The sequence below is a fragment of the Gastrolobium bilobum genome, unplaced genomic scaffold, assembly GCF_033153095.1.
Source record: "Gastrolobium bilobum isolate Gb01-03AN ecotype WA unplaced genomic scaffold, APGP_CSIRO_Gbil_v1 utg19567, whole genome shotgun sequence".
NCBI classification, from domain to species: domain Eukaryota; kingdom Viridiplantae; phylum Streptophyta; class Magnoliopsida; order Fabales; family Fabaceae; genus Gastrolobium; species Gastrolobium bilobum.
Window position 1 is genome coordinate 87487 of NW_026897080.1, and position 14419 is coordinate 101905.

General features: G+C 35.7%; 3 protein-coding genes across 3 annotated transcripts; 2 read left to right on the plus strand and 1 right to left on the minus strand.

Moving 5' to 3' along the window:
• Positions 1–2308: 2308 nt before the first annotated feature.
• On the minus strand, positions 2309–5626 carry LOC133303943 (GDSL esterase/lipase At5g37690-like). Its single transcript, XM_061503915.1, has 5 exons — positions 5374–5626; positions 5068–5216; positions 3320–3559; positions 2961–3207; positions 2309–2541 (listed from the first exon to the last, which is right to left on the minus strand). The coding sequence occupies exons 1-5, from the start codon at positions 5624–5626 to the stop codon at positions 2309–2311; spliced, it is 1122 nt and encodes a 373-aa protein (XP_061359899.1).
• Positions 5627–7836: 2210 nt separating this feature from the next.
• On the plus strand, positions 7837–9177 carry LOC133303951 (uncharacterized). Its single transcript, XM_061503923.1, has one exon. It carries the CDS (start codon positions 7837–7839, stop codon positions 9175–9177), a length of 1341 nt encoding a protein of 446 aa, XP_061359907.1.
• Positions 9178–11231: 2054 nt separating this feature from the next.
• Positions 11232–12665, plus strand: LOC133303952 (uncharacterized mitochondrial protein AtMg00810-like). The gene is made up of 2 exons (XM_061503924.1): positions 11232–11456; positions 11556–12665. The coding sequence occupies exons 1-2, from the start codon at positions 11232–11234 to the stop codon at positions 12663–12665; spliced, it is 1335 nt and encodes a 444-aa protein (XP_061359908.1).
• The last annotated feature ends 1754 nt before the right edge of the window (positions 12666–14419 follow it).

Consider the following 14419-nt stretch of genomic DNA (forward strand, 5'->3'; position numbering starts at 1 on the left):
GACTGGTATGTTGATCTTGGATCTAGTGCCCTCTTCAAGGTATCTATGAAGGAGATATCCTTGAATCAAGCAGATCACTGTGCACAGTAAACAAGTAAAGGCTTTGCCAAAGGGGGTGTGTGTGCGTGCACAATGACAACATAACAGTAAGAGAGAGAGCGTATCATACCTTTAGGGTTTACCTTTTATTCATAGGAGTTACATGTGGGTAATATGATATGGACCTTTAGTACCTCTAATGAGGGCCCAGGCCTGTCTGTCATGCTGTCGTACTAGGATTAGTATCCTTGATGGATATCTATCCATAATTATACTTGATTTAAATCTTGGATTGCCCCTTGTTGGGCCTATCATCCAATGAGCCCCTTATACGGGTCCACAACATCTCCCAAAAATATATTGTTGAAGATTTAAATTGAACTGAATGGCGAAAAGTAGGGATGAAAGTGGGCCAGCCTACGGCCTAGCCTATATCAGGTCGGGCTTAGTTTATTACATATAGGCAAATAGAACAGGCCCAGACTTTTTTAAACAAGCTTATTTAGAAAGTAGATGATAGACTTTTTTTTTTTTTAATATATCGAGCCTATAAGCCTACAGGCCGGCCTATATCATATTATTTATTTTAAATTAAATAAAATAATATTATTCATAGTAGTACCAAAAAGTGATAGTTCAGTTGGTGCATATGAGCTAAGTAGGTGATGGAAGGACTTAGGTTCGTTCCTTCACCAATAATATCTTTGAGAGTGACATAAGATCCGAACTAATCTCTACAATACCATCAGATCAACATTTAGTGCTGGAGGAAGAGTTGTTGATGTCTATCGTTCTAGCTTTGCTGAAGATACCTTCCAAGCTTTAATTTATGGCGAAGATTGGCTACGTAACAGGTATGACATGAAAAAAAAGTATAAATTTAATCAATTGAAATTATTTTATAATTTAATTATATTCGATTAAATTTGAATAGAAATTTAACTTTATTTTTTATGTAGGAGAAACCAACATCTCAGCATGTGAGATTGCCTATATGAATCTATTAAAAGATTTTTTGTTTCTTAATTTTATTTTTGTTTCTATTAAGTATTCTTGTTTTCTGTTTTCTACATTTACAAATTGTTTACCAACTTATGTAATCTTGGAATTGTATTTGTAGGGGAGAGAAGATGAAAAGAAGTTTTTGGCTACTACAAGCATCATGATGTGTTTGTTGGATTTATGTAGTTATTTTAATTTACATAATATAGATTTGTTAATTGGATCTGATGAAATATGTGTTATTTAGTTTGAGCATGTTGCTTTTGAAAGTGACTTAAATGCAGATTGTGATGAGTTTTGTTGTGATTTATGGTCCTGTTTGGACGTTGAAATTATGATTTTTGTTTTAGCAACAAAATTTAAGTATTTTGTGAAGTTGATTCATGGTTCTGCTTGTAAGTTAAAAATTAATAGGCTAACGGGTCAAGTCAGACCATTTGTTTTTTTATTTATAAATGGGACAAGTCAGACTAACAGTTAGACTCGTACTAGGCTCGGGCCAGGCCAAATTGAAATTTTTTGGCACAAGCTTGGACTTTTCAGGACAAAGCTCGGCCCTGCCCAGCCCATTTTCACCTCTAATATCTCGATTTAAATTTAAATATTATTTATAATATGTATCCTGAAAGCTATGCTATGCCCTTGATTTTACATTCCATCTTTTCACACTAATTGTAACAAGAGCAGAACTACAGATAAGTGAGAAAGCAAGAAAAGAGTGTTAGAGAGAGAGAGAGAAAGAAGAAGAGTTGGAAGGGTTACTGAAACGATTCATGCCCTCTTTTATAGGCCCACTTGACTATTTATATTTCATAGTTTGTTATGTTGTAATTTGACTTATCAAGTAATTAAAAAAAAAAAAAAAAAACAGTAAACAGAATTAACAATTCTTATGGATCTACTTCCCATCAGCCCATAATGAAGTCCTTGAAATGGGCAAGTCTTCTTCTCGCCATTTTGTTGCTGGTCTCATTGGCAATTGGGCTTAAACATCCAGATTGGTCCATTATACCAATCAATTTCTTATTTATCCATAATTGATAATAAATAAATATAACAAACTTGACCTCGCGGCCTTATAAACATATAGAACAAGCTTAATTAAAACTGTTGATAAACTAAGCAGGGGAGGTAATGAGCTCGAGTCCTTTGATGACTCAAACTTGCAATTTATTTACATATTTATGTCTTCAATGTTTATTGATTGGGTACTGAGCTTTGGATAATAAAGTCCAATTGGTGAAGAAAACTAATGGGTCATCAATCATCATGGTTGAACCAGTAGACTGAAATTCGTGGGTGTTACATATTCACTTCCACCACTATAGAGACTGAGTGCAACTAGCTTGGAGGTATACTCCGTGGGATGGAACTGGTCCCAAAACAGGAATCGATTGCGCTTTTCACATAATTCAGCATCAGGGCTGCAAGGGATTCCTGACGGGAGCCCGTCAACCAGTGTTTGATTTCCGCAGCAAGCTGATCTTGCGTCTTCCAAACCTTCACACAAACAAGACAAAGTGTTAGATATATAATATAAAATTATTCTTGTGGTGCAGTTTACATCATTCAGATTTCAATTCGGTTCATTTTTTTTTTTTTCACACGTACTCTACTTGTTAGTAACATTATTTTTAAAAAAATTATGTCCGCGTGATGTGAATTACACTCTTAATTTTGATTGTTGATCTTATTTATATTTAACAATTTTAATTTATTAAATATTTGAGCTGTTAGATATAAGAAATATTTATATTTGATATAAAACTTATGATTCTTACAATGATATAAGAATATCCTGCGTCATTTATTTATAAATTTTCTTATAATATTCTGCTGGTCTAAAGTAATATGATGAGTGATGTGTAAAATATAAACTCTTTTTTTTTTTCCCCTAGGATAAGTAGAAAAAAACTTACGAAATGGAGCAGGGTTGTCTATCATGGTTAATGTAATATCAAATGCATTTCCAAGGGAGTACTTCATGTCTGGGAACTCTGAGCTCAAATTTAGCAGTAAACCATACGCTGCTACGTAGAAGAGTTTAGCAACCACATTAACCTCGACCACACAAGGAGCACTTGCATTGGCACGCAGGATTGGGACGCAACCCAGAGGAGGAACACTTATTATAGCAAATTTTCTAGCTCCAAGGTTGATTAGACTCTGTAATGTAGGAAAATATAAAAAGGTAAATAAATATTGTTTCTTACGTATCAATAACTATATTCAGTAAAAAAGAAAGAAAAAAAAAAAAAGGAAGCATGAAGTGACAAACCTCGAGATGGGTTTGGTAAATAATCATTAGAGAGGTGAGTAAATCCTGCAACTCCAGCGTGATATTGTTGGAATTACTCGCATTATACAAAAAGAACTCTAATATATCGTTGCTTCCCACACTTATAAGGAACAGAGATTTATTAATTCTATCCTCTCCAGTGCCATTCAGATATTGTGAGATATTGTCGTGAACGGTTGTGAACTGTTGGATTTGTTCTCCCATAGGTATAACATGCGTCTGTTTTAACACAAATAGTTATTTTAGTTTGGTTTGCCAGAAATTTGCAAATATATATAGCCATTTCAATTCCATTACTAGTGTTGACCAACAAAAACAAAAACAAACCCCGTTACCGGTAAATATTTTTTAGAAAATTTAGGATGTTTATTATTGATGTTATTTTCTGATCAATTATTAGTGTTTTTGTCAGTACTATTTGAACAAGGATTTAGCTTGTAAAATCATCCGAGATGTAAATAGGTCGAGTTAGAGTTTGACTTAAATAACCAAATGGTGGTAGATCAGTTGGCGCATGGGAGCTAAGAAGGTGAAGGTGGTGGGGGATGAGAGCATGTGTTCGAATCTCCTTAGTACCATCTTTGGAAGGGATTTAAAGCCTTAATCCTGGACTCGCCTCGAATCGGATTAGTTGCGAAGCAATGAACCGATTAGAATATTTCAAAAAAAAAAAAAGTTTGACTTAAATATGTTAGGTTTGTGTAAAATATTTTAGGACTATTTGATTTATTAGCTTTGTGTTAAATCTATTAGTCTGTTTAAGCATATTAGACATTCAATAATTAAAATAGGGTTTTAATATTTCAGCTTTTGCTGCAGAAAATATTTATCCGTCACATTAATTTTTCTTTTTCTTCTCTTCATAATAGGACCTATTCACTTTTATGTAAGTGTAATAGATAAATATTTTCTGCAACAAAAGCTGAAATATTTTTTCCTTAAACTAATATTACTTTATAATTCAAAATCATTAAAATAATAATTTTATTTATTTTATTTAAAATAAATTATAAGATATAGGACAGTATGTAGGCTTAACAGAACTTTGAAAATGAAAGCCTATGACTTACTTTTTAAAAAGATATTTTTAAAAACTTGAGTCTGTTCTATTTTATTAGATATAATAAACTAATTTGAGACTATATTATAAGCTTTTGACACGTCGTTTGACTCAAAATTACACCATTATTGTATAGGTTGTTACATTATTAAAAGGTTTATCCTTCAAGTAATTAGGATTAAGTCAAACGCTTTTAGTCAGTGGTAACATATAACAGAATAATAACAAAATTAAATTTTACCGTGGATTAAAATCAAACTCTTTGAACAATCTTAATCGGAACCAGTAAAAATATAAAATATTAATAGGAAAAGTAATAAGTGCTAGTACCGATTTATTGATTAAATGATCTAATCCATTCGAGCACATATATGGATGGCTCTTTCAAGATAATTTTTTTTTTTTTTCATTCCTAGAACTATGGGGAAATTTTTTTCTTACAACTTAATCAATAATTAATATAGTGACAATAGGATCCTATAAAAAATATATTAAAGCGGAACAGAAGACACGAGATACGGTGATCCAAGTTTAGAAAGCTTATTTTGGAATTAAAAGAAGCAAATCTACTTAACATAATGTTTAATATTTCCATGTTAAAATAATATATTTTCTTCTTTGTTATGAGCTACGAGGTAGAAGTAACAGAGCGAGACAGAGATCTTACGTAGGGTCTTTTTCCTGTATCGTGCAGAAGTCCTGATCCACCGGAAGCAAAATTGACACCTTTAAGAATTTCGCTGTTGAAATGTTCTGTATCATTTTGGACAAGGTAAAGAAATGGTGGTGGGCTCTCACTGTATCCTAGTAAGTTCACTGAAGAGCAAAAACAACAATAGTAACGGAATTAGCATTTAGAATAATGTTTAAACTGGCATATATGAAACACCCATATTTTTTGTTTCACTGAAGTGTGTATGCTTTAATTATTAAGTCATAAAATTTGGCGTTATGATGATCATAGAAAAGTTACCAATTCTGTCAGCAGTGTTATATCCATTGCTAAACCTCCCAGTTGGCTTTGAGAAAGGAAAATCAATCCCATAAAATTTCATATCTGCCCTGGATGTTGAATTGGGCAAGAAATTGTTGGTACCAACATCAAGAGTCGAGTCTCCAAAGATGTAAACTGCAGGTACTACTGGTTCCATATTCAAACTTGATCCAACCATGGCCAAAAATGTGGCTAGGAAAATAAACAACATATGCAACAATCTCTTAGCCATAGTGTCACAGACTGATAATTCAATATGAAGCTAAGTGTAAGTTGTTAATGCATGCTTTGGTTACTCGCTGCCAATATATAACTAGAGCAGGGCACATATGAGTACTGTGACCATAGTTTTTTTTTTTTAAATAATTGCTAGCTGTCCATAAGTCCATTTTCTCTAACTTTTTTGGTAGTTACAAACCGATGAAATAATCTTTTGTACATATAGAAAAATAATAGATCTTTAGGCGGGTAATCCTAGTTATGAATCTAAACGAGGCGCTACAAAAGTTTATTCCTAAACAAAAGTTGAAGGATTTAGGCGACAAAGCCGTCCTTTTTTATACAAAAAAAAGAGAGAGAGGTCAAAAGATTCCTTCTTGATGCTTCTATTGTGCTTTAATTAATCCACGTAGCTATTTCTAAATTAAAATAGGGTAAATCTTTTATTCTTGTTAACATAGGAGAATTCGAAGTTGAAGCAGGACCGAACATGAATACCCTCCTCCTTGTTGATAGAGACTTTGAAGCTGATGAGGTAGCCGCCAACTTATTATACTAAAATAGCTAAGGTTTTTGAGTGCAAGGCACGTTTCTACTTATATCTAGGTTTTTACCCACAATATTAATGATTAGTGAATTGTCGCGAGGAACTCTTTTACTACCAAAGCACAAAAACAAATTACAAATAACAAGCAATATTAACATATAAAATCATTTTTAGCACAAGTTTTTGCTCTATAAATTTATGCACTGCTGGGAACCATTTTTCGTTTCCCAGAACTTGTACTGCAAACGATTTGCTAAACACAATCGTTAGTCTCTTCAAAAAAAAAAAAAAAAAACCACACATATGTAAAAATAATAATAAATAAAGAATGAGGTTTGCATTTATCATTTAATATGACACAAGAAAGTTTCTTACACACACAACATTTTGTGGGGCCCACACTTTTTGAAGCAAAAAAAAAAAAACTACGATACGCAAAACGAATCTCTATAACATTACACAATCACTTTTCCTACAACATAACTCTTATAAAACCCATAAAGAATAGTATGAATTATGATCGTGTAACATGATAAACCAAATAATCATTATTCAAACTGTAAAGAACCACCAAAATTTTAAGGTATCGAGTGAGAGTTTTTTTTAATGATTTATATTATTTTCTGACATATCCTTTCACACAAGAGCCCTTTGGGCTTGAAGTGTGGATATTATACAGGCCCAATGTTTTTCGTTTTATCTTGTATTTATTTTAATTCCACTCAAAAGTCGGAGGCAATGAAGATCGAACTCTTGACTTTATGGTCACTAAAGCTCTGATACCATGTAAAGAACCACTTCAATCCAAAACCTTAAGGTATTAGGTGAGGGCATTTTTAATTATTTATATTATTCTCTTATACAAACCAAAATAAATATTATTATTCTAAATTGCATATGTAACAAAGGTGGGACTCGTCAACATGCTAACCTTGAATAAAAAAGAATTGGTTCAAGTGATACATGTTTGATTCCGTTTAAGCAAAGTTTTGGGTTCAAGACATTCTGAATGTAAAAATTCTTCTTTGGAAAAGCTAGCTCCATCATGATATGATATTCCCGGCTCGAACAAAATTGCCTTCTTTGAAAGATTCCTATGGTTTATTAAAAAGCATGTTAACCTTGAGTTTAATTAAATAACTGAAATTATGCACCTAATTACCAAATATGTCCTGGTTCATTATCCTAACAAATAATATAATCCACTGATTACATACATGTGTACCTCATAAACTAAATATTATTGTATATATAAAAAGAATTTGATGTTTCTAATGTTGAAGAAGATAAAATTATCTTCTATATTCTCACCAAATCACATTACTGGTCCAAGCCCAAACAATTTGGCCCATATGATAGAAAAGACACATGCCACAGATCACGATAGAGGGAGTAATTGAATCTGTTAATTTGTTATAACAGATTTAGTTAGTTTGTTATGTCAGTTAACTAAGTAGTTAGACTTAGCTTTAATCCTCTGTTATTCGTTCCTAGTTAAGACCGGTTGTGTACATATATATATAACTCTTACATTGAGTTATGTAATTTTAATATGCAGAAGATGATTTATTCTTTCAATTCCAAGATGGTATCAGAGCTACCATAGCTCTGATGCTCTGCTTCAGAATTTTTCTCTTCAAAAACCTTGATTCAAACACCTTTTTCTTCCTGTTTCCATGGCTAATCTTGTCATGAACCCTGATTTCAACACAAATCCTTCTCATCCTTTCTTTTTACACCTGAGTGAAAGTCCATCCTTGATTCTGGTAACACCACCATTGGATGGAGGAAATTATCACTCCTGGGCTCGCGGAATGACAGTGGCTTTGATTTCCAAGAGTACGATCGATTTTGTAAATAGAAGCATTATTCCTCCAGATCTTGATGATCCTGCTTATGCAGCTTGGCAACGATGTGACACAATGGTCATGGCTTGGCTGCACAGATCTATTTCTGAATCCATAGTGAAGTCAATCCTGTGGATAGAACTTGCTCGTGATGTTTGGTTAGATCTGCGAGAAAGGTTTTCTCAAGCAGATGTGTTTAGAGTTTCAGATCTGATGGAGGAAGCTTACCGATTGCAACAAGGAGATGAATCAGTAAGTCAATACTATACTCAACTCAAAACGGTTTGGGATGAACTGGAGAATCTCAAACCGCTTCCTATTTGTTCCTGTCCTATGCCATGTGTTTGTGGAGCAATTTCCAGAGTTCGTGAATATCGTGAACAAGAACAAGTCATTCGATTCTTGAAGGGATTGAAAGAACAATTTGCCCCTGTTCGATCCCAAATCATGCTTATAAGTCCTTTGCCAAGTGTTAATCGAGCTTTTTCCTTGGTCTCTCAACAGGAGAGACAATTTCAATCTGAGAGTCATGCTCTTGAAACCAAAACTTCACATGCTTTCACTGTTACAAATGCTCCAACAGGCAATTACCGAAGAGGAGATATGTCTTATGGAGGAAGATTCAATAATGGAGGAAGATACAACAATGGTGGAAGGGGCAGAGGCCGCAGCAATAGTGGAAGGTACTATAATGGTGGAAATCAACCTAACCGCGTATGTACTCATTGTGGTAGGAGTAACCATACTATTGAATCGTGTTACCAATTACACGGATTCCCACCAGGCTATCGTACCTACAACAGATCCCAAACTCCACAGACTGCACTTACTACCTCCTCTCAGATTCATGATGCTGATTCCCTTCAAGAACATTCTGTTTCATCAGAACCTCATAAGCACATAAGTCAACATGAATATCAACACCTAATGGAGTTGTTGCAAAGGTCTAATCCAGAAGAACAGTCCAATGTAACTCAAGCACATGCCAGTAATTTGGTTCAAGTTTCAAATATCAGCACAGCCAAAGGTACATCAAATTCACAATGGATCGTGGATACAGGTGCAACAAACCACTTTGCTCACTCCATTAAGGATTTCACATCTATTCGTAAAATTCAACCTTTGTCCATATACTTACCTAATGGATTTCATGTCATTGCACACTATTGAGGAGTAATTCAGTTAACACCCACACTCATTCTCTATGATACACTCTATGTGCCACAATTCAATGTTAATCTGGTTTCTGCTACATACCTTATAACTACACTCAATTGTTCACTTACCTTTGCTGCTGAATTTTGCTTCATTAAACAGATCCAATCCCAGAAGATGATTGGTATAGCTGAAAGGAGAAATGGCCTATACATGATAGTCAATGAAGTAGCTCAAAGTCCACAACTCAAAAGCTGTCACACCACTGCTACCAATGCAGTAAGCACACCCATATTATGGCATAGAAGACTTGGCCATCTATCTGAAGTTGTCCTACACAAAATGTCATTGTAATTTCCTTTTATTCCTTCTGCCCATGTAAAACCCTATGATATATGTCATCTAGCTAAGCAGCGAAAGTTTCCTTTTCCTTCCAGTAATAGTCAAACATATAGGATCTTTGATTTGGTCCACACAGACATTTGGGGACCCTTTTCCACAATATCAATAAATGGGCATCGTTTCTTTCTTACATTGGTTGATGAATTCTCACGTTACACATGGATTTTTCTAATGAAAAATAAAAGTGAGGCACGTCAACACATTCGTGATTTCATTACCTTTGTTCAAACCCAATTCAATACCACTCCAAAGATAATTCGCAGTGACAATGGCTCAGAATTTGTCATGCATGACTTCTACAAACAGAAGGGGATTGTTCATCAAACATCCTGTGTAGAAACTCCCCAGCAGAACGGTTTGGTAGAGAGAAAACACCAACATCTGCTGAATGTTGCAAGAGCCTTTTTATTTCAAGCCAATCTTCCTCTCCAATTCTGGAATTATGCAGTTCTTCATGCTGCATATGTCATCAACAGACTTTGTACCCCACTTCTTGCCAACAGCACCCCATGCCACAAACTATATAGTACCCCACCATCCTTGACTCACCTTCGAGTTTTTGGATGCTTATGCTATGCATCCACATTACAAATACACCGCACCAAATTTAGCCCAAAAGCTCGAAAAGCAATTTTCATTGGCTTCAAAAAAGGCACCAAAGGGTATCTCTTATATGATCTCACTTCAAGGAACTTCTTTATATCTCGTAATGTTATTTTCTACGAAGACAATTTCCCTTTTCATGATGACTATACAGATGTACCTAACATAGCCCATCTCCCACCATAATGCTTACCATATAGCCAGACATCAACACCATCATGTCCCTTTTGGGATTAAGGTGGGAGTGACTTGGTCTGCATTGGGGACAGGTGTATCATAACGTGGCTGGCTTTGGATTAAGGTTAGTGTGGCTGTGTTTGTATTTGTGGCATGTGTATCATAAAAGGGACATGATGGTGTTGCTTCTGGCTATATGGTAAGCATTGTGGTGGGAGATGGGCTATGTTAGGTACATCTGTATGGTCATCATGAAAAGGGAATTTGTCTTCGTAGAAAACAACATTACGAGATATAAAGAAGTTCCTTGAAGTGAGATCATATAAGAGATACCCTTTGGTGCCTTCTTTGAAGCCAAGGAAAATTGTTTATCGAGCTTTTGGGCTAAATTTGGTGCGGTGTGTTTGTAATGTGGATGCGTAGCATAAGCATCCAAAATCTGCCACATAACCATCCAACCCCACTCACCTCACCTACCACTACGTCATCTGACATCCCTATTCCAGCAACACAAACAGACCCACATGCTCTTCCTAGACGTTCCTCACGTGCACTGTTTCCTCCAAATTACCTCAGTGACTATCATGTTGGGCTCTCCACAACTACCAATCCTCTTTCGGTTGATCATTCCCTTTCCAGGTATTCCTTATCCACTGTACTTTCTTATGACAAATGTACTTCTTCTTATCATCATTTTTGTCTGAATTCATGTACCTTTGTTGAGCCTCGTACCTACACACAAGCTGTAAAATCTCCTCAGTGGCAACAAGCCATAGACAAGGAATTAGCTGCACTGAAACTCAATAATACTTGGAGCTTGGTCACCTTTCCTCCTGGCAAGAAAAAAATTGGCTGCCGATGGGTTTTTAAAATTAAATATCATTCCAATGGTTCCATTGAAAGATATAAAGCACGTCTTGTTGCAAAGGGGTCATTTTGACACTTTTTCTCCTGTTGCTAAACTCACCACCGTGCGCACATTACTTGATGTTGCCTCCATTAAAGGTTGGTTCCTTGAACAGCTGGATATTGACAATGTTTTCTTGCATGGTGATCTTAATGAGGAGGTGTACATGGATCTTCCCTCTGGTCTTTCTTCTTCTGGCAATCTTGTTTGTAAGTTGCAAAAATAATTATATGGTCTCAAACAGGCCAGCCGTCAATGGCATGCAAAGCTATCTTCTGCACTTTTATCTCTTGGTTATGTTCAGGCACAAGCTGATCACTCCATGTTTACCCTCTCCACTGCCTCTTCCTTCACTGTGTTACTGGTTTATGTAGATGATGTGGTTCTGTCTGGCACTTGCATGACTGAGATTCTTCGTGTAAAAGCCTTTCTTCATGATAATTTTCGTATCAAGGACCTTGGGATTCTTCGCTATTTTCTTGGATTAGAGGTCGCACGCTCTCAATCTGGGATCCTTTTGAACCTATGCAAATACACTTTGGAGCTTTTATCTGATGCTGGGCTCCTTGCTGCAAAACCGGTATCCACACCCATGGTCCCAATCCCGAACAACAGTTCATCGGACAGTTCTCCTCTCTCAGATCCTTCTGTATATCGCTGGTTGATTGGACGTTTGTTGTACCTCACAACCACACGACCAGATATTTCGTATGCTGTCCATCATCTGAGTCAATTTGTTGCAGCTCCACTTGACATTCATCTCACTGCTGCTCATCGTGTTTTGCGTTATTTAAAGGATGCTCCTGCTAAAGGCTTGTTCTATTCCTCATATGCACCTCTATGCATACGTGCCTTGTCTGATTCTGACTGGGCTTGTTGCCCCCTTACTAGAAGATCAGTCACCGAATTTTGTGTATTTCTTGGTCATTCTCCAGTTGCATGGCGCTCAAAGAAACAATCCACTGTCTCCCGATCTTCTTCTGAAGCAGAGTATCGAGCTCTTGCTAGCCTTACTTGTGAGTTGCAATGGTTTCAATACTTATTCCAGGACCTTCATTTACCTTGGGATGTTCCTGCTTCTGTCTATTGTGACAACCGGTCTGCTTTATATCTTGCACAAAATGCTACTTTCCATGAACGCTCCAAGCACATCGAGATCGATTGCCATATCACCAGAGACAAAGTTCGTTCTGGCTTGATAAAACTTCTCCATGTTTCTTCTATCCATCAAGTTGCTGATGTTTTTACCAAGATCTCTTCCTTCTTCAGTCTTCATCAATGCTATCTCCAAGCTGGGCCTCGTCAATATCCTTGGTCCAGCTTGCGGAGGGGTCTCACCAGATCACATTACTGGTCCAAGCCCAAACAATTTGGCCCATATGATAGAAAAGACACATGCCACAAATCACGATAGAGGGAGTAATTGAATCTGTTAATTTGTTATAACAGATTTAGTTAGTTTGTTATGTCAGTTAACTAAGTAGTTAGACTTAGCTTTAATCCTCTGTTATTCGTTCCTAGTTAAGATCGGTTGTGTACATATATATATATATATAACTCTTACATTGAGTTATGTAATTTTAATATACAGAAGATGATTTATTCTTTCGATTCCAAGATATATACACATAAAAGTATGTGAGACAATATGTAGGGTCATATGAAGAGAAGAAAGACAAAAAAATAGGCCCCATAAATCTTTATGTATAAGATAAAATTATCTCTTACAATATAAGAAATATTAAATTCATATAAAAAAGAAAACTAAATATTATTTCATGGAGGCTGGAGCCCATCGAACGTAACAGGTAGCTAAGGTACAGGGACCCTGCCTCTAAGTCTAAGATGTTGCATCCCAAGATACAATTTTAGACACTCAAAACGCCTGGTCCTATAACCATATTAAATACAAAAAGAAAGAGAAGGTGAAAAGGAAAATAGGAGGCATGAAGTGTGACCTTGTTTGTTCATTTAAACAAATAAGTTTGAATAAACATTCAAAAAATTCAAGAATAGTTTGTGAACTGCGTGTAATGAAATGGATTTGTTTCCTCGAAAAGATAAAGTAATATCAATATAACAATGATTTTATGAATCCAAGCTCAATGAGAGGGTCACTGCAAGTGGGCCTCATGCGAAGGCCTAGAATCAGAAAGAATTGTTAGGTATGGCGGCCCTATATTTCAACAACGTAACAAGAAGTAGAATTAGTATGCAATAGGTGACTCTTCAATGTCAGAATATATAGATAAGGGAGATTCTTCAATAATGGTTAAGAGGAGGTGTTTCTAACCTTGAGATCACCACTCCAAAAGCTAGCTCAAAGTTATAAACTCCACATTAATTGTATAGGCAACCAATGTGAGACTTGTAACATTGCCACCCCTTTAAAGGCCGACGTCTACGGCGGCTTTCACTCTATCGACACTGACCCGACAGTAGCCCTTTCTTCCCTTTGGGGCGGCTTCACTCACCTATCAGTATTTAGTGCCCAAAGACACCAGCCTATAGGTAGCCCTTTCTGTGGCCTGAACTCTCAACGAAAGCACCAATTGTTACGAACCTTGAGATCACCACCCCAAAAGCTAGCTTAAAGATGGAAGTGTCCAAGGCTTTATAAACTCCACATTAATTGTATAGGCAACCAATGTGAGACTAAGAGAAGGGGCTCTCATCATTTTGCCCTTGTAGGCCTTTCTAGGTGTGAGACAAATATCTTTACTTTATACATAAATGCGTGTGCTTGGGAGAGAGATTCAATGTGATGAAATTATAATTATTCATTTTAGGAGTAAATTAAATGAAGATAAAGTCTGAAATTGCTTTGTATTTTACCCTAATATTATTAGTTGGAATGCTTTCGTGAGGTATATATACAACAAGAGCTATACATAGCTCGTGTATACAAATTTATGAATTGTTGCATAAATAGATTATGAATTGTTGGATGCACGTGGTATACAAATTTATGTTCCATATATACAAATTCAGATTATGATAACTTTCATTATATTTTCAGCGTTCCAGACTCGCCAATCATGTAGATTATCAGAAAGTTGCAATATTATTGAGAATCAAGTTAATAAAAAAGTTGATACAATTTTGTATACTAGGTACAAATATAACGCGGAGGCAGAACCTTACTTTAAATACCAAAGTATAGTATAC

Excerpts from the sequence above, each read along its gene's own strand:
- LOC133303943 (XM_061503915.1), bottom strand. The coding sequence starts at position 5,626 with ATGGCTAAGAGATTGTTGCATATGTTGTTTATTTTCCTAGCCACATTT. Across the intron at positions 3,560-5,067 it reads ATACAGGAAAAAGACCCTAC|ACGCATGTTATACCTATGGG; the intron begins GTAAGATCTCTG and ends GTGTTAAAACAG. Across the intron at positions 3,208-3,319 it reads TTTACCAAACCCATCTCGAG|AGTCTAATCAACCTTGGAGC; the intron begins GTTTGTCACTTC and ends CCTACATTACAG.
- LOC133303951 (XM_061503923.1), top strand. The coding sequence starts at position 7,837 with ATGGCTAATCTTGTCATGAACCCTGATTTCAACACAAATCCTTCTCAT.
- LOC133303952 (XM_061503924.1), top strand. The coding sequence starts at position 11,232 with ATGGTTCCATTGAAAGATATAAAGCACGTCTTGTTGCAAAGGGGTCAT. Across the intron at positions 11,457-11,555 it reads TTTCTTCTTCTGGCAATCTT|GCACAAGCTGATCACTCCAT; the intron begins GTTTGTAAGTTG and ends GGTTATGTTCAG.